This window comes from Gobio gobio (assembly GCF_949357685.1).
Source record: "Gobio gobio genome assembly, chromosome: 12".
Lineage (NCBI taxonomy): Eukaryota > Metazoa > Chordata > Actinopteri > Cypriniformes > Gobionidae > Gobio > Gobio gobio.
In genome coordinates, this window is record NC_137105.1 from 8,775,265 (window position 1) to 8,802,226 (window position 26,962).

The 26,962-nt window shown below is 41.2% G+C and overlaps 1 protein-coding gene and 1 long non-coding RNA gene across 3 annotated transcripts in view; one reads left to right on the forward strand and one right to left on the reverse strand.

The window, feature by feature from the left end:
• The window catches only part of klhl29 (kelch like family member 29), a 410,063-nt gene that overhangs the window by 309,839 nt on the left and 73,262 nt on the right, over positions 1-26,962 (forward strand). For both annotated transcript variants that reach the window (XM_079832066.1, XM_079832067.1), the window contains one exon: positions 7,590-7,788. In XM_079832066.1, the coding sequence (XP_079688192.1) occupies positions 7,590-7,788 (199 nt within the window). The remainder of the gene's footprint in view (positions 1-7,589; positions 7,789-26,962) is intronic.
• Positions 10,260-12,388, reverse strand: LOC307135102. The gene is made up of 3 exons (XR_013817630.1): positions 12,324-12,388; positions 11,058-11,295; positions 10,260-10,859 (listed from the first exon to the last, which is right to left on the reverse strand). It is a non-coding gene; the product is annotated as an uncharacterized lncRNA (long non-coding RNA).

The following is a 26,962-nucleotide window of genomic DNA, read 5'->3' on the forward strand; positions in this document are numbered from 1 at the left end:
CAATGAAAACCATCAAGGTGTGGCCTGCGGGGGCAGACTCCACACTCCAGGAAAGGTTTCTAAACACAGACTGGAGTATGTTTGCTTCTCAAGCCACCAGTGGCGCTCACACGGACATTGACTCCTACACCTCCTCAGTATTGGATCATATCAATACCACCATCGACAGTGTTACAACCCAGAAACAGATCACCACATACCCAAATCAGAAGCCTTGGATGAACAGGGAAGTACGACTCCTGCTGAAGTCACGCAATACTGCCTTCAGATCAGGAGATGCACAAGCCTACAGCGCATCCAGGGCAAACCTGAAGAGGGGCATCAAAAAGGCCAAGCACTGCTACAAGCTTAAGATTGAGGGTCACTTTTCCAACTCTGACCCTCGACGCATGTGGCAGGGCATCCAGGCCATCAGTGACTACAAACCCCCCCACTCCACCCCCGCAGCCACTGATGTCAACTTCCTGAATGAGCTAAATTACTTTTATGCTCGTTTTGAAAGAGACAACAGAGAAACTGCCACCAAGCTCAAACCCTCAGCTGACCACCCACCAATCACACTCTCCACCACAGATGTCTGCAAGGCACTGAGCCGGATCAGCGCGCACAAGGCTGCTGGACCAGACAACATCCCTGGACGTGTGCTCAGGGCATGTGCGGAGCAGCTCGCTGGGGTTTTTACAGACATTTTCAACCTGTCTCTCGCCCAAGCAGCTGTACCATCATGCTTTAAACGCACTTCCATTGTGCCAGTGCCGAAACACTCCAGCCCGAGGTGCCCTAATGACTACCGCCCTGTAGCACTCACACCCATCATTATGAAGTGCTTTGAGCGGCTGGTCCTGGAACACCTAAAAGACTCTATACCATCCACATTGGACTCACACCAGTTTGCCTACCGCAGCAATAGGAGCACAGAGGATGCCGTTTCCATGGCACTGCACTCTGTGCTCACCCATCTGGACAGTAAAAACACTTATGCACGCATGCTGTTTGTTGACTTCAGCTCAGCATTCAACACTGTCATCCCATCCAAGTTAATTGCCAAACTTGGAGACCTGGGCATCAACACTTCAATGTGTAACTGGATTTTGGACTTCCTAACTGACAGACCCCAGAATGTTCGATCAGGATCCACCTGCTCCACATCCATCACACTCAACACTGGTGTACCACAGGGCTGTGTGCTAAGTCCGTTTCTCTACTCCCTCTTCACCTCCGACTGCAAGCCTGTGTATGGAACTAATTCCATCGTCAAGTTTGCGGACGACACTACGGTGATTGGTCTCATCAGCAACAACGATGAGACTGCCTACAGGGAAGAGATCCAGCACCTGGCCACATGGTGCGCTGATAATAACCTGCTCCTCAACACCACCAAAACGAAGGAGCTCATCGTGGACTTCAGGAAGGAGTCAAGAGGCACACACGACACCATCCACATCAATGGAATGGCTGTTGAACGTGTCTCCAGTTTCAAGTTCCTGGGGATCCACATCTCGGCGGACATGTCGTGGACGACCAACACCTCCAGCCTGGTCAAGAAGGCTCACCAGCGCCTCTTCTTCCTGAGGACACTGAGGAAGAATCAGCTCTCCTCGGCTATCCTGGTGAACTTCTACCGCTGCGCAATAGAAAGCATCCTGACCAACTGTGTGGCAGTGTGGTATGGGAGCTGCTCTGTTGCGGAGCGCAAGGCACTGCAGCGGGTGGTGAAAACTGCCCAGCGCATCACAGGGACTCCACTGCCTGCCATCGAACACATCCAGAGGAAACGCTGCCTGCATCGAGCTCGCAGCATCCTCAAGGACTCCTCTCACCCAGCCCACAGACTGTTTTCTCTCCTGCCCTCCGGCAGGCGTTTCAGGATCCTCCGGACCAGGACCAGCAGACTAAAGAACAGTTTTTTCCCCAGAGCTGTCTCTTTATTGAACTCAAACCCCCGTTGATCCACTTCCCTCATAAACTGATAACTCTCCTACCTCACATCTGCCTTCACTTTGTTATTTGCACTACTGACTGTTTATTACAGTAACAACTGTTTACTTATGCATTCTGCACTACCACACCGTAACTGGATAATGCTCATCTGCACTGCCGACTGTATTTACAGTAACAATGTTTACATTTGCATTTTGCACCGTACTTCTAACTGGAATATGCAACCACTTTCCACTGCACTTTTACACTTTCTTTCGGATAGCTCTGTCCATAATTTATTGTACTAACTTAATCCACTGCTATATTCCTCATATTAGCCTAACATATTATTGTATACCTCTAACTGTAAAATTCTGTTCAAGTAATAACCGTCTGTATATTTATTCATAGTACATAGTCACCTGTAAATTCTGTTTATAGTAATAGCCATCTGTATATTTATTCATAGTACATATTCACCTGTAAATTCTGTTTATAGTAATAGCCATCTGTATATTTATTCACTGTATATATTCATCTGTAAATTCAGTTCTACTTATAGTAATAACCATCTCTCTACTTATACATATTTATATATATTCAGAACATTTTTATGCCCTGCACTTACGCAACCATTGTATATATCCTGCACTTGCTGCTATTGCACTTCTGGTTAGACCTAAACTGCATTTCGTTGCCTTGTACTTGTACTTGTGTAATGACAATAAAGTTGAATCTAATCTAATCTAATCTAATATGTAATATTTTTGCAGATTTTGTTGGCTTGCACATATTTTTTAAATGATACATTTTGATGCATTTTTATTAGTTCATATTCATAACCGTTAACCATAATCCATGCATTTCTTGATTTATATTTCTACTGCCGAGAGCACATCGTGTGATCTCCAGTCATGCATACGGCACAAAGGCCCATCACCTCCCCACGGTGATCAACACCTGACAATTTCATGACAGGAATAGAAGGACCCCCGTCCCTGGAGGTCCTGGATGACAGAAGGGAAATGTGCTAGCGGCATGCCTGGACACGAAGACAAATAGCTCTACGAGACAGCAGAGAGAGAGGATAGGGACTTTGCCATCCGCACTGGGAACCTGAGGTGTATGAACCTGCGCTGATTCACAGATCTGACCCTGACACGCCCTACTGATGAAGTCTGTCAGACAGAACCGAAGCGGCCAGTTTAAGCAGAGGATGTCAGATCCCTTTAGCATTGATTTAATGCACTGGAGATTGGCGTCGTTAAGCTCATTGACAAATTGAGCCTAGCACTGGAAGGAGTCTAAGCGTAAGGTGCTGGATACATGAATATAAATGAGGCAGATGGATACAGGATGTGTGTGGGAGGAGCGTCTGTGTGCAGATAATGCCCTTATAGCATGAGTCGCCCCGGTGCTGTTTATTGCTGAATAATTCACACAACCGCATGGGATGGGTGCGTTTCCATAGCGTGGTGTGCTGGGTTAGAGGTCAGAGATGGTAAAGCAGCTCAACACAGCTGCTTGTTTGTTTTTTTCCAAAGGTTCGTAAAGAGATTGTAAAACTAATCTGTAATACACGAGAATGAACCTCATTGGTTCTCGCACGTCAAGCGAACATGTTTCCGTTTACCATATGCATGAGTTGATGAATGTTTATATGTGATTAAAAGCCTAAATTCGATCTGTTCATCATATAAAGCGATCAAGTCTCTTAACCGCTCAATTCATATGGATTAGTTTTACGACCTCTTTATGAACTTTCTGAAGCATCAGTTGCATAGCTGTCAATGAAGGGACAGAAATCTCTCAGATTTCATTGAAAAGATCTTCATTTGTGTTTCAAAGATGAACGAAAGGGATGAACAAAAGGCGAAAGGGAACAAAAGAACGAAAGGGTTTGAAACGACACGAGGGTGAGCGTTCCTGAGGGCTTTCAACTTTTCACAGATAATATCTCAGATAATAACTTTGATATCAGTATAATACATATCTGTCATGTTCAGTCAAACATTATTGAGCCTAACAAGTTGAAACATGATGGTGGGAAAATGATGCTGGATTTTTAGTTCGAATGACTTTTACATATACTGTATATTTATAATAATAATAAATACATTTAAATATTTTTTAATTTCTTTTGAATATAATTATTATTTTTAATTAATAAAACATTTTATCGCAGGTCTGTTTACATGCTAAATGAACATTGTACTGCAACTTTTTTATTTTTAAGAATTTTTCTCTGACATTATATGTGGATTTGAGGGTGTGTGTCCCCTTTAAAGGCTGATGCCTACATTACAATGTGGAATTCTTCATCTTAGTTTCATCTGAGTTTATGATTTCTTTCCTTCAGGGTGAAATCTGTCACCGCTGAGCTGCTTCTGCTTCTTTCGTTTCTTCTGGAGGGTTGCATATTTTATCGCTATCATTTAATCGGCCGACGCAAGACAGGAGCCTACGAGCACCAGCAACGCTTTAGTTGTTCAGATTTATGAGCTTGAGCTCAAATCCCCCCCCCCCCGTCTGGTCCCGGCGGCCGGGTCGAGCCGGGAGATCGTGATTATTTTCTCTAACCAGTCCAAAGCAGTTTGGCTGGGTCGGCTAAACCGGTACGCTGGCAGGAGTGTGTGGAGGGGAGGGGGAACGGGGGGTGGCGCCGGGGGAGCGTCCGTCTGCCGTGACATTATTTTAGATCAGATCCTCACTGGGATCCCTAATCCCTGATCTCACAGTCGGGATGATGGAGCAGTTCAGCGATATGTGATCCTGTTGGTGGGACATATGCTAAAACCAGCATATTATATCAGTATGCAAACAATGCACATATGACATGTAAACACACAGCATTTAACATTCCTTAAAAGCAGACGTCTTGCCAATGCGGTGAGTAAACCAAAAAATTCAGATCCGGAACACATTTAGGATGGTTTAGCCAAAGTGCGTGCGTGTAAGGCCGTGCCGAGAGCTGGCACACATTTCTGAAATCTCTCTCGGGCCGTTGCGTGCCCTGGCCTCTTGCCTTCTATTGTTTGGGGAACATGTTTGCTAAATAAACAGTTTTTGCTTAGGGATGCTGGGTAAGGGATATCAATGCTGGGTTAATAAAGCTGGGATGTCAACCTCAAATTTTCATATTAACATAAAATAAGAGAGTTGACCTCATTGACTTATAATAGCTGGATTTTTTGTGCACACTATAATATCATTTCCATCTTATACTATATTGGTTATTGGTGGATTTTTTAAATTCTTAATTTATATTTTTCTTTTGATAAATAGCCAACTAGATAAATTATTTACCATTTAATATTAATTTATGTGTTTATTTATTTAGTTACATAGACCAATAATAAATATAAGATAACATTGTATTTTATTATTTTTAACCACGAAAATATCCAATAATGGATAGGGTAGCAATTATATATTTTTAAATACTTTTTTCAGGTTTATATTTTAGTATATACAGAAAAATCTTTCCAATATTTTAAGCAGTAATTAAAAGTTTAAGATAGTAAAAGTTACAGCAATAATTGAAAGCACAGATAGATTTGAAAACAAATCCTTAGCATTGAGATACATGGAGTTTCTCTCACGGGTGATTTTGACCTTCAGCCTCTACGTACTTTTCACAATCCATTGAATTCCCAGTAGATAAAATTAAGTTTTGCCCTACTTTTTTCTTATTGAATATGCAGTTTCACTATGAAATGTTGCCTTTAATGAGGAATGGATAGTAAGAGTACTTCGTCAAGGTCAGATCAGGTAGAATCTCTTCACGTCTCGCTCTGAGAGACAACAGAAGCCCAGGTGTTCACACCGCCCGTGTCTGTTTTTTTTACGGATGTGTACGTAATGCGTTGTGAGCACAGAGGTGAGGGGGTCGGGTTGGCTGCTGTCCCTGTCAACTCATGTTTACAGCATTTAACGCTGACGTGAGCAAAAGCCCCACTGAGGATGACTCTAAACAAACAAGCTGGCCAAGGATAGTCCTCACCATAGCAACCCCTAACTAAGAGACATGGACCTGCTCACATATATATATACTGTATATATGCATACGTATATATACTGTGTGTGTGTGTGTGTATATATATATAGGCTATATAATAAATACATTTTTCATTTGTAGTCTTTTAAAAAAGCATATACTGAAATATCTGAAACGCTTTCAATACTAATTTTACGTAGAATAGATACACAATACCAGCTGTGCTTTCTCTCTCTCTCATCTCTCTGACAGTGAGTTACACACAAACCGTCTCCCCTCACCCACTCCTTTCATTTGCTCCGGATGAATTTTGTTGGTGTTACAGGGCTTGAATTTCTACATTGAATAGTGCGAATTGCGCATAATTTTACTCCGATTTTGTGTTCACACCCAAAGTGTGTGCACCGCTCAGTAAATTGAGTTATTTAACAGTTAAATACACACAAAATTATGTAATAATAGTATTCACGTAAACAGTCAGTTATGTTTTAAGTGAACGTAAACCGATGAGAAAGAAAACACATGTGTAACAGTACAATGGATCCGTGCGTCAGGTCTTAAAGTGACAGCATAATAAACCTGCCACCAAATTATGAGATAATATTAAAAATATCTATATGGCACTCTTTTCCCATGTTATCGATGTCAAAATTGTGGCCAGTGAAAATGCTGAGTGGCTAGTAACTTTGGAAAACCACTAGCCACAGTGGCTGAGGAGAAAAAAAATATAAAATGTAAATTTATTCCTGTGATGTTAAAGCTGAATTTTCAGCCTCATTACTCCAGTCTTCAGTGTCACATGACCCTTCAGAAATCATTTTCAAGAAACTGCTCAAGGAACATTTATTATCATTATCGATATTGAAAACAGTTGTGCTATTTAATATATATTTTTAATAATTGATAGTAAAAATTTAAAAAAGTATTAATTTGAAACAGAAATTTGTTGATACATTATAATGTCTTTACCATAACTTTTGATAAATGTTATGCATCCTTGCTGAATGAAGGTATTAATTTATGTTTAATTGCGAAAGTCAAGACGACACAGACAGGCTGTTTGAATTTTTACGTCATCTTACCTGAGCATTCCAATGCACAACTATTTTCATAGCAACATGATCCTGGAATGAAGAAATGATTGATTAATGTTCAAAATGGTAAGCAAACGCTGCAGTCCTAGATTCAATTTCCTTATTTGAATGATAAATGTAGACTATTTATACCTGCTGATATAGACCGTTATGTCCTTACACGTAAGCACAGAACGCACGTCGCCTGTAGTCCATTTGGTGTGTTCAAGCGCAGCCTTTTAGCCAAAATGCAGCTGACGCGGGACGAGACAACACAGTCAGTTTTCATCGCCTTTAAATCAGTATGGACACTGACAGCTTGTTCTCACTGTATGAACACGTTTACTTAAAGATTCACTTGGCAACAGTTTGATCATAATAAATGGTGCTTTTCTATTTTTAAAAAAGGTACAAAGAAGTGGTATTTTTTATTATTAGTATCTGTTAAGTGTTTAGTATATGCAACCTCTATTCAATCTTCATGTACTAAAAGAATCGTTCAGTTGAATTGAATCATTTTCCCCCGATGATTGGCAGACAAGAAGCTCAGGCTGAAATCACATGCTGAATATATCTCTCTCTCTGTCTCTCTCTCACAGCACATATCCGAATTGCTGGCCGTCGTAAGACTTCCATTCATCCACCCCAGTTACCTGCTGAATGTGGTGGACAATGAGGAGCTGATTAAGTCGTCTGAGGCTTGCCGAGACCTGGTCAACGAGGCCAAGCGGTACCACATGCTGCCTCACGCACGGCAGGAGATGCAGACACCCAGGACGCGGCCGAGACTCTCTGCAGGTTTGACTCGCAATTGTAATCTTTTACATTCTAGTTCTCATCTGTCTTTCACTAGTCTAACGTTACCGTAGCCAGAACTTTGACTAAGTGGCATAAGGTCTGTCCTACATTGCAGCTTATTCTGGCTCAAGAACCAGCCACTTACAGGAAGAGACCGTCTGGCTGAGATATAAAACGATCAATCACGGTTTCGTTTTTATGAGCCGTGTAGCAGAAGGTTCATCTGAAATAGATGATACCACAATATGTGATTTTTTTAATCATAATTTTCAGAAATACATCAAATTGTGGACATTAAATGGGAAAGCTGTTTCTTGTCGAAACTCGACAGATTGCATCCATGTAATTTCATTTAAGACATCCTGAAAAGCCATTATAAATGTATGTATTACACACACACATATATATATATATGTGTGTGTGTGTGTGTGTGTGTGTGGGCATGTTTTCGTGAAATATCAGGACACAAATGTGTATAATGACATGGGTATGACATAGGTATTACAAAAAGAGGGTGAAATATGAGGACGTTATCCATGTCCTCACTTTTCAAAATGCTTATAAATCACACAGAATTAGGTTTTTTTCACAGAAAGTGAACTGCACAGTCTCCTGTGAGGGTTAGGTTTAGGGGCAGGGGCAGTGTAAGGGGTTAGAAAGTACGGTTTGTACGGTATAAAAACCATTACGCCTATGGAATGTCCTCACATTTCACAAAAACAAACATGTGTGTGTGTGTGTGTGTGTGTGTGTGTGTGTGTGTGTGTGTGTGTGTGTGTGTGTGTGTGTGTGTGTGTGTGTGTGTGTGTGTGTGTGTGTGTGTGTGTGTGATATTGTGTGTGTGAGTGTGTGTGTGTGTGTGTGTGTGTGTGTGTGTGTGTGTGTGTGTGTGTGTGTGTGTGATATTGTGCATATATTCAGCAAAATGCTCCTCTGTAGAGTTTTTTTTTCTTCTAGCTAACTAATAATGGACATATGAATATTGAATTAGTTTCCTGAGGTAAAATAACGTTACGCAACATTGTTTACAAGTTTTATTGACATCTTTCCACTGTCAAAACATTGAGCGATTATGCGAGACATGATACATTTCAGTAAGTTGTACTTTCAACATACCTTCAGATGCTCATTCGTGTTTATTTGGTGCTATAACTAGTATTAAACAGGAAGAGGTGATCTGTTAATGTGCACTCACACTGCCACTTCCCTTGAACTGAGGCACTATATCTGTCACGCCACGTAAAAGAGCAGCAAAACAGTATTTTTTTGTTTGAATTTTGTCAAATTGTCAGAATTTGAAAGCCGACCCTTTCATAGCAAACCACAAAATAGACAGTGACAGTCAAATCGTAGATGCTCTAATAAAACACCACCATTTCAATCCATGATTTTGAAAACTGTTTCAGCCGAAACCAAATTTTGGTGCACAGGCCCTTGCCTCCCTGAAGTATCAAAATCTGCTAAGTTTGAATCAACAAATGGCACACGTTCAGCGTCTGTGTGGTTCTTCTGAAAGCTGTGCATCTCAGTGTCTCTGTGGAGGCTCTAACTGTATCTGAAGTCAATCTCAGGCTGCTGTAAAAATGCATGCAAACTAATTTATGGTTCAATAAGGCTGTCCTCTTGCAGCGCTGTGAATCACTCTCGCTCTTCTCGCGCAGCCGCTCCAGCCCCCATGATTCCCTCAGCGAGGCGTGAGCCCGTGAGTGAGCTGTACATTTATTTAATCTTGATATACTGTGGCTCTCTTTCTCTCGCCCCTGAGTTTTATTGATCTCTGCCCACTGCAGTATAAGAGCTGAAGCCCTCTCCCACCGGACCCAGATCAATCTCTCAGGAGCGATATCACACACACACAGAAAACACACATCATAATTACCATATTTATCCGAGATGGAGAAGCTACCTGAGACTGTAGTTTGCTAAGATACTCATAATTCAGAGTAGTTAAACTACGGTCTAGCAGCTCTTTTTTTTTTTTTTAATAAGTAGAAGCTAATTAAACAGGCAAAATCTTTTAAAATATATTACACCAGATGATTTACATTTACATTTACATTTAGTCATTTAGCAGACGCTTTTATCCAAAGCGACTTACAAATGAGAGCAATAGAAGCAACTAGAACGGTCAAGGGCTACAGTATGCAAGTGCTGTAACAAGTCTCAGTTAATCTAACACAGAACACACAACTTTTTTTTTTTTTTTTTTTTTTTTTTTTAAATAAATTAGACAGACAGAAAATGAATCGAATGGAATGTTAAGTGCTATTCTTGATTGGTTAGGTGCTGCTGGAAAAGACGTGTCTTTAGCCGTTTTTTGAAAATGGCTACAGACTCGGCGGCTCGAATTGAGATAGGCAGGTTATTCCACCAGGTGGGGGCAGTCCAGGAAAAGGTCCGTGAGAGTGATTTCATGCCTCTTTGGTATGGCACTACAAGGCGTCGTTCACTGGCAGACCGTAAGCTCCTGGAGGGTGTGTAAGTCTGAACAAGCGAGTTGAGGTATATTGGTGCAGAGCCAGTGGTTGCTTTGAAGGCGAGCACCAGTGACTTGAATTTGATGCGAGCAGCTATTGGCAGCCAGTGGAGACTGATGAAGAGAGGCGTGACGTGCGCTCTCTTCGGCTCGTTAAAGACCACCCTTGCCGCTGCATTCTGGATCAGTTGCAAGGGTTTGATAGTGCATGCCGAAAGGCCCGCTAGAAGAGCATTACAATAGTCCAGTCTGGAGAGAACAAGAGCTTGGACCAGGAGTTGTGTGGCCTGCTCTGATAGGAAGGGTCTGATCCTCCTAATATTGTATAACGCAAATCTGCAGGACCGGGATGTTGCAGTAATGTGGTCAGTGAATTTTAGCTGATCATCAATCACAACTCCAAGATTCCTGGCTGTCCTGGACGGAGTTATGGTTGATGATCCTAGCTGAATGGAGAGATTATGATGAAGTGCTGGGTTGGCTGAGACCACAAGCAGTTCTGTCTTTGGAAGGTTGAGTTGCAGGTGATGTTCCTTCATCCAGGCAGAAATGTCTGTTAGGCAGGCAGCGATACGACCACCAACCGTGGGATCATCTGGTTGAAATGAGAAGTAGAGTTGAGTGTCGTCAGCATAGCAATGATAGGAAAAGCCATGTTTCTGAATGACAGTTCCCAGTGATGACATGTAGATGGAGAAGAGAAGTGGTCCAAGCACTGAGCCCTGGGGAACTCCAGTGGCTAGATGATGTGACTTAGACACTTCACCTCTCCATGACACTCTGAAGGACCTACCTGAGAGGTAAGACTTGAGCCACTGGAGAGCAGTTCCTGAGATGCCCATCTCCATGAGAGTTGACAGGAGTATCTGGTGGTTAACTGTGTCAAAAGCAGCAGACAAATCCAGTAAGATAAGTACTGTGGATTTGGAAGCCGCTCTTGCCTGTCTCAGTGCTTCAGTAACCGAGAGCAGGGCAGTCTCAGTTGAGTGGCCACTTTTGAAGCCAGATTGGTTGATATCCAGGAGGTTGTTCTGTTCAAGAAACGTAGAGAGCTGGTTAAAAACAACTCGCTCGAGTGTCTTTGCAATGAAAGGCAGAAGGGATACCGGTCTGTAGTTTTCTAAAAGTGCTGGGTTCAGAGAGGGTTTCTTAAGCAGTGGGGTTACCCGAGCCAGCTTAAATGCTGTGGGGAAAGTCCCGGTGTGAAGAGAGGTGTTGACAATGTGAGTGAGTGCAGGAGTAACAGAAGAAGAGATGGCCTGAAGGAGGTGAGTGGGGATAGGGTCAAGTGGACAGGTAGTGGGGTGGTTGGAAAGGATGAGTTTGGAGATGTCAGCTTCAGAGAGCAGAGAAAAAGAGGGGAGCGTATGTGTGATGGTTGTTGAGATGTGCGTGTCGGTTTGTGGTGCGGAGAATTGGCTGCTGATGGAGGAGATTTTATTTGTGAAAAATGATGCAAAGTCGCCAGCTGTAAGAGTTGATGAAGGAGGGGGGGGAGGAGGACAAAGGAGTGAAGAGAATGTTCTGAAAAGTGCACGAGAGTCAGAGCAGTTGTTGATTTTGTTGTGGTAGTATGTAGATTTAGCAGTGGAGACATTAGCAGAGAAAGAAGCAAGGAGAGACTGATACAGGGTCAGGTCAGTAGTGTTTTTAGTTTTTCGCCACTTCCTCTCTGCCGCCCGGAGCCCAGAACGATGTTCGCGGAGAACATCAGACAGCCAGGGGGCAGAGGGAGTGGTGCGGGCTGGCCTGGTTGAAACGGGACAGAGGTTGTCCAAGCAAGATGTTAGAGTGGAGCAAAGAGTGTCAGTAGCACTGTTAGTGTCCAGTGCTGAGAACTGAGCAGGTGGAGGGAGTGAGGATGAAACCATAGTGGATAGACGGGAGGGAGAGAGTGAGCGTAGATTACGCCGAAAGGTGATCTGGGGAGGAGTGTGTGTTGTGTCAGGAGTCAGTAGGAGGTTAAGAGTGATGAGAAAGTGATCAGAGGTGTGCAATGGAGTAACTAAAGGGTCGTCGGTGGAGCAGTAGCGCGTGTAGATAAGGTCCAGATGATTACCTGATTTGTGAGTAGCTGCAGTAGATACTCGCTTAAGGTCAAATGAGGTCAGAAGAGTGGTGAAGTCTGCAGCCTGTGGTTTATCAAGGTGAATGTTGAAGTCACCGAGCAGTACCAGAGGAGTGCCATCCTCGGGAAAGTGAGAGAGTAACATATCCAACTCCTCCAAGAAGTTCCCCAGTTGACCTGGAGGGCGATAAATAACTACAACATGGATTTTAGCAGGGTGAGTGATCGTGATTGAGTGTGATTCAAATGAGCAGTTGCCAGATAGAGAAGGGATGGGCTCAAATTTCCAATCCTTTGAAATGAGCAGACCAGTACCTCCGCCCCTCCCAATCGTGCGAGAGGTGTGTGAAAAAGAGAAATTATTTGAGAGAGCTGCAGGAGTGGCAGTGTCTTCTGGTTTGATCCATGTCTCAGTTAGAGCCATGAGACTGAGATGTGAATGAGTGGAAAGAGATGAAATAAAGTCTGCTTTGTTTACAGCAGACTGGCAATTCCAGAGACCAATTGGAATGGACATTAATGTAGCAGAGGAAATAGGTACACTACGCAGATTATTGGGATTACGGCGTCTAGAATGTCCTGAGCGTGATTTACGGGTGTGTGTGGTAATAGTAGAGATTTGGAAGCACATTATGAAGACAGGTCAGACAAATAAACAGATGAAAACAAGCAAAACACAAAAGTGGACAAAGTGGAAGGAAAGCTATACTTAAGTGCCTTGTCGGTGTCCTTGCTCGAGTGGAGTCGCACAGAGTAGAGTCGATGTCTTTACACTCTTCGGTCTTCACACGAGGAGGGCTTCACACGAGGGCTGCCGCTTCCGCTGCCGCGGAGTACTGCTCAATTTATACTCACGGTAAGTGTCGTTAGTGAATACAGCTGGTCACTCCCAGTGAAACGCGTTAGCTCGCACGAGGTCAAACGATAACAAACGAGACTACAACAAACGGCCAACTACAGCACACATACAATGTTCTAAACAAAAGTTGAACTACAGATCAAGTGAGGAAAATGAATACAGAAACTCACACACTAGTTGTTCTCCCTGATGTTCGGTGCTTCTCTCTGACACAATGTAAACAGTGCACGCTCTAAATACCACGCTGGCTTATGGCCACGCCCAGTGAAACGCGTTAGCTCGTACGAGGTCAAACGATAACAAACGAGACTACAACAAACGGCCAACTACAGCACACATACAATGTTCTAAACAAAAGTTGAACTACAGATCAAGTGAGGAAAATGAATACAGAAACTCACACACTAGTTGTTCTCCCTGATGTTCGGTGCTTCTCTCTGACACAATGTAAACAGTGCACGCTCTAAATACCACGCTGGCTTATGGCCACGCCCAGTGAAACGCGTTAGCTCGCACGAGGTCAAACGATAACAAACGAGACTACAACAAACGGCCAACTACAGCACACATACAATGTTCTAAACAAAAGTTGAACTACAGATCAAGTGAGGAAAATGAATACAGAAACTCACACACTAGTTGTTCTCCCTGATGTTCGGTGCTTCTCTCTGACACAATGTAAACAGTGCACGCTCTAAATACCACGCTGGCTTATGGCCACGCCCAGTGAAACGCGTTAGCTCGCACGAGGTCAAACGATAACAAACGAGACTACAACAAACGGCCAACTACAGCACACATACAATGTTCTAAACAAAAGTTGAACTACAGATCAAGTGAGGAAAATGAATACAGAAACTCACACACTAGTTGTTCTCCCTGATGTTCGGTGCTTCTCTCTGACACAATGTAAACAGTGCACGCTCTAAATACCACGCTGGCTTATGGCCACGCCCAGTGAAACGCGTTAGCTCGCACGAGGTCAAACGATAACAAACGAGACTACAACAAACGGCCAACTACAGCACACATACAATGTTCTAAACAAAAGTTGAACTACAGATCAAGTGAGGAAAATGAATACAGAAACTCACACACTAGTTGTTCTCCCTGATGTTCGGTGCTTCTCTCTGACACAATGTAAACAGTGCACGCTCTAAATACCACGCTGGCTTATGGCCACGCCCAGTGAAACGCGTTAGCTCGTACGAGGTCAAACGATAACAAACGAGACTACAACAAACGGCCAACTACAGCACACATACAATGTTCTAAACAAAAGTTGAACTACAGATCAAGTGAGGAAAATGAATACAGAAACTCACACACTAGTTGTTCTCCCTGATGTTCGGTGCTTCTCTCTGACACAATGTAAACAGTGCACGCTCTAAATACCACGCTGGCTTATGGCCACGCCCAGTGAAACGCGTTAGCTCGCACGAGGTCAAACGATAACAAACGAGACTACAACAAACGGCCAACTACAGCACACATACAATGTTCTAAACAAAAGTTGAACTACAGATCAAGTGAGGAAAATGAATACAGAAACTCACACACTAGTTGTTCTCCCTGATGTTCGGTGCTTCTCTCTGACACAATGTAAACAGTGCACGCTCTAAATACCACGCTGGCTTATGGCCACGCCCAGTGAAACGCGTTAGCTCGCACGAGGTCAAACGATAACAAACGAGACTACAACAAACGGCCAACTACAGCACACATACAATGTTCTAAACAAAAGTTGAACTACAGATCAAGTGAGGAAAATGAATACAGAAACTCACACACTAGTTGTTCTCCCTGATGTTCGGTGCTTCTCTCTGACACAATGTAAACAGTGCACGCTCTAAATACCACGCTGGCTTATGGCCACGCCCAGTGAAACGCGTTAGCTCGCACGAGGTCAAACGATAACAAACGAGACTACAACAAACGGCCAACTACAGCACACATACAATGTTCTAAACAAAAGTTGAACTACAGATCAAGTGAGGAAAATGAATACAGAAACTCACACACTAGTTGTTCTCCCTGATGTTCGGTGCTTCTCTCTGACACAATGTAAACAGTGCACGCTCTAAATACCACGCTGGCTTATGGCCACGCCCAGTGAAACGCGTTAGCTCGCACGAGGTCAAACGATAACAAACGAGACTACAACAAACGGCCAACTACAGCACACATACAATGTTCTAAACAAAAGTTGAACTACAGATCAAGTGAGGAAAATGAATACAGAAACTCACACACTAGTTGTTCTCCCTGATGTTCGGTGCTTCTCTCTGACACAATGTAAACAGTGCACGCTCTAAATACCACGCTGGCTTATGGCCACGCCCAGTGAAACGCGTTAGCTCGCACGAGGTCAAACGATAACAAACGAGACTACAACAAACGGCCAACTACAGCACACATACAATGTTCTAAACAAAAGTTGAACTACAGATCAAGTGAGGAAAATGAATACAGAAACTCACACACTAGTTGTTCTCCCTGATGTTCGGTGCTTCTCTCTGACACAATGTAAACAGTGCACGCTCTAAATACCACGCTGGCTTATGGCCACGCCCAGTGAAACGCGTTAGCTCGCACGAGGTCAAACGATAACAAACGAGACTACAACAAACGGCCAACTACAGCACACATACAATGTTCTAAACAAAAGTTGAACTACAGATCAAGTGAGGAAAATGAATACAGAAACTCACACACTAGTTGTTCTCCCTGATGTTCGGTGCTTCTCTCTGACACAATGTAAACAGTGCACGCTCTAAATACCACGCTGGCTTATGGCCACGCCCAGTGAAACGCGTTAGCTCGCACGAGGTCAAACGATAACAAACGAGACTACAACAAACGGCCAACTACAGCACATATACAATGTTCTAAACAAAAGTTGAACTACAGATCAAGTGAGGAAAATGAATACAGAAACTCACACACTAGTTGTTCTCCCTGATGTTCGGTGCTTCTCTCTGACACAATGTAAACAGTGCACGCTCTAAATACCACGCTGGCTTATGGCCACGCCCAGTGAAACGCGTTAGCTCGCACGAGGTCAAACGATAACAAACGAGACTACAACAAACGGCCAACTACAGCACACATACAATGTTCTAAACAAAAGTTGAACTACAGATCAAGTGAGGAAAATGAATACAGAAACTCACACACTAGTTGTTCTCCCTGATGTTCGGTGCTTCTCTCTGACACAATGTAAACAGTGCACGCTCTAAATACCACGCTGGCTTATGGCCACGCCCAGTGAAACGCGTTAGCTCGCACGAGGTCAAACGATAACAAACGAGACTACAACAAACGGCCAACTACAGCACACATACAATGTTCTAAACAAAAGTTGAACTACAGATCAAGTGAGGAAAATGAATACAGAAACTCACACACTAGTTGTTCTCCCTGATGTTCGGTGCTTCTCTCTGACACAATGTAAACAGTGCACGCTCTAAATACCACGCTGGCTTATGGCCACGCCCAGTGAAACGCGTTAGCTCGCACGAGGTCAAACGATAACAAACGAGACTACAACAAACGGCCAACTACAGCACACATACAATGTTCTAAACAAAAGTTGAACTACAGATCAAGTGAGGAAAATGAATACAGAAACTCACACACTAGTTGTTCTCCCTGATGTTCGGTGCTTCTCTCTGACACAATGTAAACAGTGCACGCTCTAAATACCACGCTGGCTTATGGCCACGCCCAGTGAAACGCGTTAGCTCGCACGAGGTCAAACGATAACAAACGAGACTACAACAAACGGCCAACTACAGCACACATACAATGTTCTAAACAAAAGTTGAACTACAGATCAAGTGAGGAAAATGAATACAGAAACTCACACACTAGTTGTTCTCCCTGATGTTCGGTGCTTCTCTCTGACACAATGTAAACAGTGCACGCTCTAAATACCACGCTGGCTTATGGCCACGCCCAGTGAAACGCGTTAGCTCGCACGAGGTCAAACGATAACAAACGAGACTACAACAAACGGCCAACTACAGCACACATACAATGTTCTAAACAAAAGTTGAACTACAGATCAAGTGAGGAAAATGAATACAGAAACTCACACACTAGTTGTTCTCCCTGATGTTCGGTGCTTCTCTCTGACACAATGTAAACAGTGCACGCTCTAACAGGTAAACAGCCTAACAATGTAAACTCTAAACAGTCTAACAATGTAAACAGTGCACGCTCTAACATTTGAACAGGATTTAGAAAAATGAATGGATTAAATGAATGAATCTCGATGATAGCATTAAAGATGCAACATGAAAACACATTAATCTATGGTGCAGTTTTGATGTCATGATTTTTGGTTGCAATACACTTTTATTGATGTATTAAACCAATATTGACTTCCAACCTGCTCTATATGCACATGCTTTATTTTAAGCCGCACTGAATGTGCAGATTATCAGTAAACAATGGCATTTTTGTCTATTCCTCACATAATGTGCATGTGTGGCTTAAAGGGGCACTTCAGCGCTGGGAAGATGAATGTGTATTTAAACTGTGTCATTTATGTAGTAGAAATGTGAAATTATTTTTGAATTGGGTGCCTTCTAGACTGAGAAAAGACAGAAAATGTATTTTTGTCTCATGTGGATGAAAGACAACAACTCCCAGAATGCACTTGCTTCGCTGCTCTACGAGGCCACTCCCAAAGCCACGGATACTGGTTATCACTTGCCCACTGCGGCTCCACCCCAACGTCGTTTTGATATTCATAGTAAGAAAATAATTTCCTTCAGTTAGAGAATAGACACTACAATTAAAAACTGAATGTGTCTTTTCAATAAAGTGTGAGTGAGCCGAACGAAAGTCAGGCACAGACGCAGCAGGAGTCAGATTTCATTCATCACGAGAGAAGAGCTGAGCTGAGCTGAGGTGAGATAAGCGCGGCTGTCATTCTCGGCACGTGTCCAGTCTGGCTCGTTATCAGATCGTATGTGGAAGCTAAACTTTCATAGGAATTCAGTGAAAAGTTGAAACACTCACTTTGCTCCACACTCACTTTGCTCCGTACCACAACGTTATGAATGCCCGAGCCGAGCGGCAGCGGCCGTGCGCATTTACATTCTGTGAGTGAGATCCCTCCCTAACATGCGGAGCTAGCTCCTGTAGTCTCTAGGCTCTGGCCAAAAATCCTCCGATGACGCAAAATGACGATATTCGCGTCATTTGAGGATTTTTTCCAGAAATAAAATGCATAATTATCTCGTCTCAGGGGAATATGAGGGGGAAAAGTACCATAATTCGAATATACTACCGGGTTTCTACTGATACAAAGCTTAATGCTAAATCACTGAAGTTACCCTTTAAGAAGATTTCAAATCTAGTCATATAGGTTACTTTTGATATTTCTGTAGTGCTTTTTGTACTTTTTTGGAGCTTGACAGTCTGTGAACACAGTGAATTGTTGTTGTATTGAAATCTGATTCTTCAATCAATGAATCTATTTTTGTGTGAAAGTTTCACTTAAAAAAAATAATGGCAGAAATTCTTGCATGGGTAAACTACTCCTATAACTATTTAGTTCAAATCCCGCACATACTGTATGTATGGGGGTCTTGAATTTGTGAATATTTTTATTTATTTTTTTAAATGTTTTGTTGTATTGGTTAATTTACAGGAACTGTTCAAATGAGTTGATTCACTAGAGTGGATTGATCGAGTAGAATGAATCAAATCATTAGAATTAATTTATTCTTTAGAGTGATTCAATTCACAAAAAATATTTTTTCAACCCTACGTGAGAGACAAAAAGAGCAAGTTTGATTAGAACGTCAGTGTGTGTTTTGACACACTACAATTTCATGGAAAAGTAATTTGTTACTGTAAAAGCTACACTTCACTCTAAAAAAAAAAGGTTCTAGAGGGGCTATATAGCACCTTAGTCAAAGAACCGGTGAAGAACCTCTGAAGAACCGCTGAAGAACCACTGAAGCACCAAAATTGGTGCTATATAGCACTAAAGAATGTTCCCCTATGATTACGAGCCAAGAACCATTTTTGGTGCCATATAGAACCTTTTTTTTTTTTAGAGTGTATTGTCACAATACTGAAAATGTGTTTAGGTCTATCATATCACAAGTAGACGTGGCAGACACATTCCCGTTTACACCTGGTGTTTTAATCCGTCTCTTCAGCCACTTTCAACCTCTGGGTACATTTTTCAGATCTTTCAATTTAATGGATGAAATAATCTCACGCAATTTACATATGAACGCAACCGTAGGTAACAGAAAAACATATGGAAAGCAGCAGCTTTCGTTTCTTCTCTGATAGCCACTAGACCATGGCAAACACAGTGAGTGTGTGTTCGAAATCAGGAATGATGAGAGAACATTCTGCTTCGTCTTCAAACCAAACTCGGTTCTTCAGCCGACAAAGTTTAAATCATGTCTGGCTAGCGCTCTTCCCATAATGTTTACGCATTAGTTCAGTAGGCGAAGAGGTGGCTGTCTTTTGCAGCTGTTCGAACGCATTCGACCATACACTACAAAAGCAATCCGGTTGAATGCATTTTCGACTACCTCTGGAAGTGGTCGAAAGTGGACAAACTGTTTACACCTGTATTTAGCATCATCCACTTGTGATCCGATTGACCAAAATGCATCTTAATACCAGGTGTATACAGGGCCTTAGTTCTTTCCCAGCACTGATAGTTGTCCTGGCCTTAAAAGTCATTCAAATATTTCTGAGTAAAGTTCTGACATTTTTAGTGAGTCAGTCAAGCGGAACAATTCGGCCACACTAAAGCATCACACTGCTTCCTTGATTCCAGTTGACTCCAGATATGCCAGGGTTCTTCTTAATAAACATCTCTAAATGCTTGGTAAATACGATGCATAGTTTCCAACCTTTCAGCACATGTTTGTTTTTTTTCTATTAAACGAGATATTTATGGAAATAAGTAGCCTTGGCAGAGGAACAAATTGCTCTTGGGCTCTAAGATTTTTCCTACTTGCCGGCCAGGAGTCGGAGGCTCTTTTCAATAGAGCAAGGTTTAATTATTGTTTGAAAGGTGTTACGAGCTGTGTGCGAATGTCGTGTTACTCCACAGAACTTATTTTCTGCATGGACGAGTTAAAGTAATTGGTAAACAAATGTCCTTTTACGATGCTGAGGGAGTTTTATTCCTATGGTGTGACAGCTGGTAAATGTTTCACGCAGCAGTTTTGCCAGATTGCAGATTAACAACTGATTTGACCAGTTTTCATTGTTTTGAATTGTTGATATGAGATTGCAACTCATTCTTGAATGTTTAGTATTTAATGTTTTTGAGCATCTTTATTCGCAAATTTTTTTTTTTTAAATGTACCTTGAAAATACCATGGTATTCCTTGAAGAACCTTCAATGTAAATATCCCTGTATATATAGCCTGTTTATTGAATAATCACTGCGTATGTTTCAATGCTCACGCTTTGTCTGACCTGTACAAAACCAACAATTGCTATTATAGCACAGTTAGTATACCATTAACTTCTTGCTACACCTACCAATGGCCGGTGACTTATGAAAATTTTATAAAATAAATAATTTTTACCAGTCATGAAACAAAACACATGGTTTTGTAAAAACAGGCGGTTATGACTCTTATGAAATTTTAGATACCAGTGAAAATTCTCTATTTTCTATCCCAATTTCGATACCACAGCTAAAACTACCAGCCTATTAGTAACAATAAAGTTACTAAAGTTATTCATTCAAGAGCAGTGAGTGATTTTTAATATTAAAAACACAGACAGCAGCAGGTAGGTTTATTAGGCTATAACCACGGTCCACTGTAACAGCCTGTAGTTACATGTATCTCAATATATGAGGGGCCCACCAACCATTATCTTAACGCTGCTAAACCATATCTTAGTATGTTTCCCAGTATATTGTCACAAACATAGAGACCAAATGCAATTTTTATACCTTTATATAAAGTAAAGGTTTAAGGTACAACAGAAAAATAACCATAACAATGCATATACATTACAAAAAGTAATTGAAATAATACCAGTACAGTAAGTCAAAGAAATATAAACACCCAGATGGTCTGTGATACAAATAAAAAAAAAATGTAAATAACGAAGAAAAAATAAGAAATGTTTCTCCGATCAGTTCAGGGTTGTAGATGAGTGATTATTTGGGTAAGTATGGAATCACTACTATGAACGTTGCAATAGTTAAAGTTTGGGACAATGTCCAAATCCTGTTGATGCTGGAAAAATCCCCACTCAAAAAAAAACCCAATATATATCTCTTCAAGTGTTCTTCAAATAATCCACCAAAAATAATCTATTCCACAAGGAAAATGCTGTGAGAAACATCCATGGGTTAGGAATCACTTGATATCCATATATGTAGAGCCTTGGCAACTCATACAGATTCACCACAACAATACATACACATATAACCTTTTAAAGAGTCCATATGATTGAACAGGAAACAAAGTTTCTCAATTAGGACTCCAATATGTGTGGCTGGAGGTACTAGGCTAATACCATGCTTCCCTCTTCCAAACAAACTGACAACTTCTACTCTACTCCCAGTTTATATACAAGGGGTTTTAGCGCTCTGGCGCCCCTAATGGTGAATACAAGGGTAACAGCTAACACTGTTACAAGGATGCTGTCACTTTAAGAATGAATGCACAGATCCAATATACTGATACATTCTTTAAACATGCATTTTCTTTCTCAACTGTTAACGTACATTTAAGCCATAACCAACTGTTTACTAGGATACTTGTTGAGATGGGCATTTTTTGACATAATTTTTTGTTGTTAATTTGCTCAAGCGCAAGAGGAATATAATAAATGAGTTGAGTTCTCTTTCACATCTTCTTGCGCTTGAATATTTAAATCGGCAAGGCTTAAACTTTCGTGACGATGCAGCACTGGCCTGTCAACTGTCCCGAGGATCGTTCGTTTATTCACGTTCATGTTCTCACAACATTGCATTGTTAGAATTCATAAAAATATTACCGGCCAACTGGCGTTTGACACTGTTTCATATACTCGCCAACAACGATTTTTACTTGACACAAAATGTTTTGATATTTTATACAGTTTGTATGAGTATTACATTTTCAAAATTTGTATTCATGCATTTAACTTTATTATTATTATTATTGCTGTTGATGTTAATTATTGATGTAATATTTATAATATGAATTATTTAATAATAATAATACTAAATAGTTCCAACTTTTTTTTGTATTTACCTTTCTATTTTTGGTTGATGACCTACTTACAATCATTAACCGATACCATAACTGTATCACAGTACCACTCCAGTGCTTTTTCTGTGAGGCTGCTTGGTTAAACACGCGTCCTCTGTGTTTTTTCCAACATCTGTGACTCTTATTTGCTTACGAAGGATGGACTTGTCTCCTTTCGGCATTTTTATTAAGTATTTGATTGTTTGGCTGTGTACAAAACTCTTGAGTGAACTCGTCGCTGGCCTGACCATCTGGCGGGCCATCTGATGGAGGTTATGAAACACAGCGTGAGGGCCTGTCACCCGTAGGACCTGTTTATGAAAAAGAGAAGAGAAGAGCGAGGAAACTAGGGTAGAAGTCAAAAACGAAGGGGAGCGCGGAGCACAAATTGCTTTCTTTTTAGCGACAGAGATTGAGGAAGCGCTGCCAGGAGTTTGTAATTGCCATGTGTGTGTGTGTGTGTGTTTGTGTGGCTGAATGCATTCACTCTCCACCTGAGCTCCGCTGATAAGTCTCTTATGTATGAAGAGACACAGAAGAGGTGCAGTGATGTCACCCATGAAAAGTTCCTCGTCTAGCCTGCACTCGATCAGAAGGTTTGGATATGCGTGTGTGTTTGCGTGCGCCCATGCACGGCGTAAGCTCTAGAGCTACAGGTAAGTGCCAGCTGTCTTTAGACTGATGGGATTTACCTGGGCCCTTTCCTCCCTCTGTTTCTGCCACATGGAAATTCTCAGAGCAAATCAGGGCGACGGCACACCTGGCTCACACCCAGTAACTCGTGTAGACGGGCAATCCGTCCTAATTAAGCTCACGACAGTTTCTTTTAGCAGTCTGTCTGGCTGCGTGCTGGCAGCCCCACCTATAACTCAAAATATCTTCAAATAACAAATGATTTGTTAATTTAGTTCCCCCACACTTGTTTCTGATTAGCAGTCGGTCTCGTGGGTAGATCAGGTGCGTAATTAAGAATCATACGGGACGAGGAGTGTGAAAGGTGACCCTGTTCTGCTTAACTCTTACCCTGAACATGATGTTTGAACAGCTTTACTAAAGCGCAAGCTTAATATTGTGACCCTCTCTTAAGAGAATTAGCTCAAGGAAATGTGTTGTTTGAAGTGTTATTAGTGGCGGCTCATACTTTAGGTTAGGGATTTGAGCAAACCTCTAAAGTGTTAAAAGGGTAGTTCATTCAAAAATGAAAATGTATATACACTCACCTAAAGGATTATTAGGAACACCATACTAATACTGTGTTTGACCCCCTTTCGCCTTCAGAACTGCCTTAATTCTACGTGGCATTGATTCAACAAGGTGCTGAAAGCATTCTTTAGAAATGTTGGCCCAAATTGATAGGATAGCATCTTACAGTTGATGGAGATTTGTGGGATGCACATCCAGGGCACGAAGCTCCCATTCCACCAAATCCCAAAGGTGCTCTATTGGGTTGAGATCTGGTGACTGTGGGGGCCATTTTAGTACAGTGAACTCATTGTCATGTTCAAGTAACCAATTTTAAATGATACAAGCTTTGTGACATGGTGCATTATCCTGCTGGAAGTAGCCATCAGAGCATGGGTACATGGTGGTCATAAAGGGATGGACATGGTCAGAAACAATGCTCAGGTAGGCCGTGGGATTTAAACGCTGTCCAATTGGCACTAAGGGGCCTAAAGTGTGCCAAGAAAACATCCCCCACACCATTACACCACCACCACCAGCCTGCACAGTGGTAACAAGGCATGATGGATCCATGTTCTCATTCTGTTTACGCCAAATTTTGACTCTACCATCTGAATGTCTCAACAGAAATCGAGACTCATCAGACCAGGCAACATTTTTCCTGTCTTCAACTGTCCAATTTTGGTGAGCTTGTGCAAATTGTAGCCTCTTTTTCCTATTTGTAGTGGAGATGAGTGGTACCCAGTGGGGTCTTCTGCTGTTGTAGCCCATCCGCCTCAAGGTTGTGTGTGTTGCGGCTTCACAAATGCTTTGCTGCATACCTCGGTTGTAACGAGTGGTTATTTCAGTCAAAGTTGCTCTTCTATCAGCTTGAATCAGTCGGCCCATTCTCCTCTGACCTCTAGCATCAACAAGGCATTTTGGCCCACAGGACTGCCGCATACTGAATGTTTTTCCCTTTTCACACCATTCTTTGTAAACCCTAGAAATGGTTGTGCGTGAAAATCCCAGTAACTGAGCAGATTGTGAAATACTCAGATCGGCCCGTCTGGCACCAACAACCATGCCATGCTCAAAATTGCTTAAATCACCTTTCTTTCCCATTCTGACATTCAGTTTGGAGTTCAGGAGATTGTCTTGACCAGGACCACACCCCTAAATGCATTGAAGCAACTGCCATGTGATTGGTTGATTAGATAATTGCATTAATGAGAAATTGAACAGGTGTTCCTAATAATCTTTTAGGTGAGTGTAGAACAGTGGTTATTTTAGTTTTATTTATGTACTGTTATAGTATTTATTAAAATTCTGTCATTATTTACTTACCCGCCTCATGTCACTCGACATGAGGGTGAGTAAATTGACAGAATTTTAATAAATACTATTAACATATACACAATTAAAGAATGAAGAATGATGGGGGTTCAAACAACATTGGACCCCATTAACTTTTATAGTATGGAGAACAGTGTTATTTTAGTATTATTTATGTACTGTTATAGTATTTATTAATATTTTGAAATAGCTTTTATTTTTATATTTTCAGTTTTTGTTTTGTTGTAAAGTTATAGTATTTTTTTGCTGTTTTTATTATATACAGTTGTAAGAAAAAGTATGTGAACCGCTTGCAGAATCTGTGAAAATGTGTGAATAATTTAACAAAATAAGAGATCATACAAAATGCATGTTATTTTTTATTTAGTGCTGTCCTGAATAAGATATTTGACATAAAAAGATGTTTACATTTAGTCCACATGACAAAAAATTAGCTGAATTTATTCAAATGACCCTGTTCAAAAGTTTATGAACCATTAATTCTTAATACTGTGTCGTTCCCTGGATGATCCACAGCTGTTTTTTTTTTTTTTGTGATGGTTGTTCTTGAGTCCCTTTTTTGTCTAAAGCAGTTAAACTGACCAATGCTCTTCAGAAAAATCCTCCAGGTCCTGCACATTCTTCAGTTTTCCTGCATCTTTTGCACATTTGAACCCTCTCCAGCAGGGACTGTATGATTTTGAGATCCATCTTTTCACACTGAGGACGATTGAGGGACTCAAACACAACTATTAAAAAAAGGTCTAAACATTCACTGATGCTGCAGAAGGAAAACACAATGCATTAAGAGCCGGGGGTGAAAACTTTTGATCAGGATAAAGATGACCAAATCTTTCTTATTTTGTATAAATATCAATTTTATTCATTTAGTACTGCCCTTCAGAGGCAACAGAAGATACTTACATGTTCCTCGGAAGAAAAATAAGTACAATTTACCTTGATCTTCAAATATAAAAAGTTTTCACCCCCCCCCGGCTCTTAAATGCATCATGTTTTTTTATATATATAGAAAGAGATTTATTTTATTTAAGCTTTAGTCATTTTAGTACTTTAGGTTAAATTTATTCCAAGGCAACTTTTGCAGTTTTGTACTTCAGATTTATTTCAGTTGCCGATATATATATATATATATATATATATATATATATATATATATATATATATATATATATATATATATATATATATATATACATTTTTTACAATGGCATTTTTTTTTGTTACACAGTAAAGGGAAAACTCATGTGTCATTTTTTAGGAGACGTGATTTATTATGTGATCAGGCTTTCATTTTTTTTATTGGGGAACAATAAAACCGACTTAAAATTGCACTGACTTTGATAAATGTCTTGAACATTTAAATGTTTCTAGTGAGTTCTCATTTACTAGGATGACCAGACCACCCTGAGGTACTTTTGGGACGCCTTTCGACTTGATAATTAGTCTTAGAGCGTTTTTCTGACCTGTAGATTGTTTGCTTTGTTCCGATAAAGAGACTAAATTTGTTACAATGTTCACTTTCTTCTTGGTTCGGTTCACTTTCACAAGGCAACATTTCAAAGCGTACCAAAGTATATTTATGTAAGTCACATGTCAGTAAAACTGTTCTCTTATTGGTCAGAGTTTCCTCTGCGTCATCCATCAAGATGTATTGGCACACTCCACGGGCTTGTTGTGGCTTTATCTCTAGCTGTCGTGACACACAACGTTTAATGTGACGTTGATATTACCTTCTATACTGTAATTATTCTACACAAATCATGACCCAACTCCAAAGTATAGCTATAAACATCTTAAATCCTCTGGCTTGAGTGAGATTTAGTGAACAGACAGTGCTGTTTATGTGTCTTATCACGGCATCAAGCCCACCACAGGTCTTGTTTCAAACAGGTGAGTAGTTTCACTCCATAAAAGCCTGTATTGCAAGAGATTGTGTCGATACATAGATTTACAGTGCATTTTATCTGTTTTTTCTGCTGAATTCAGAGAAATGGGCTCAGTGCTTGTGC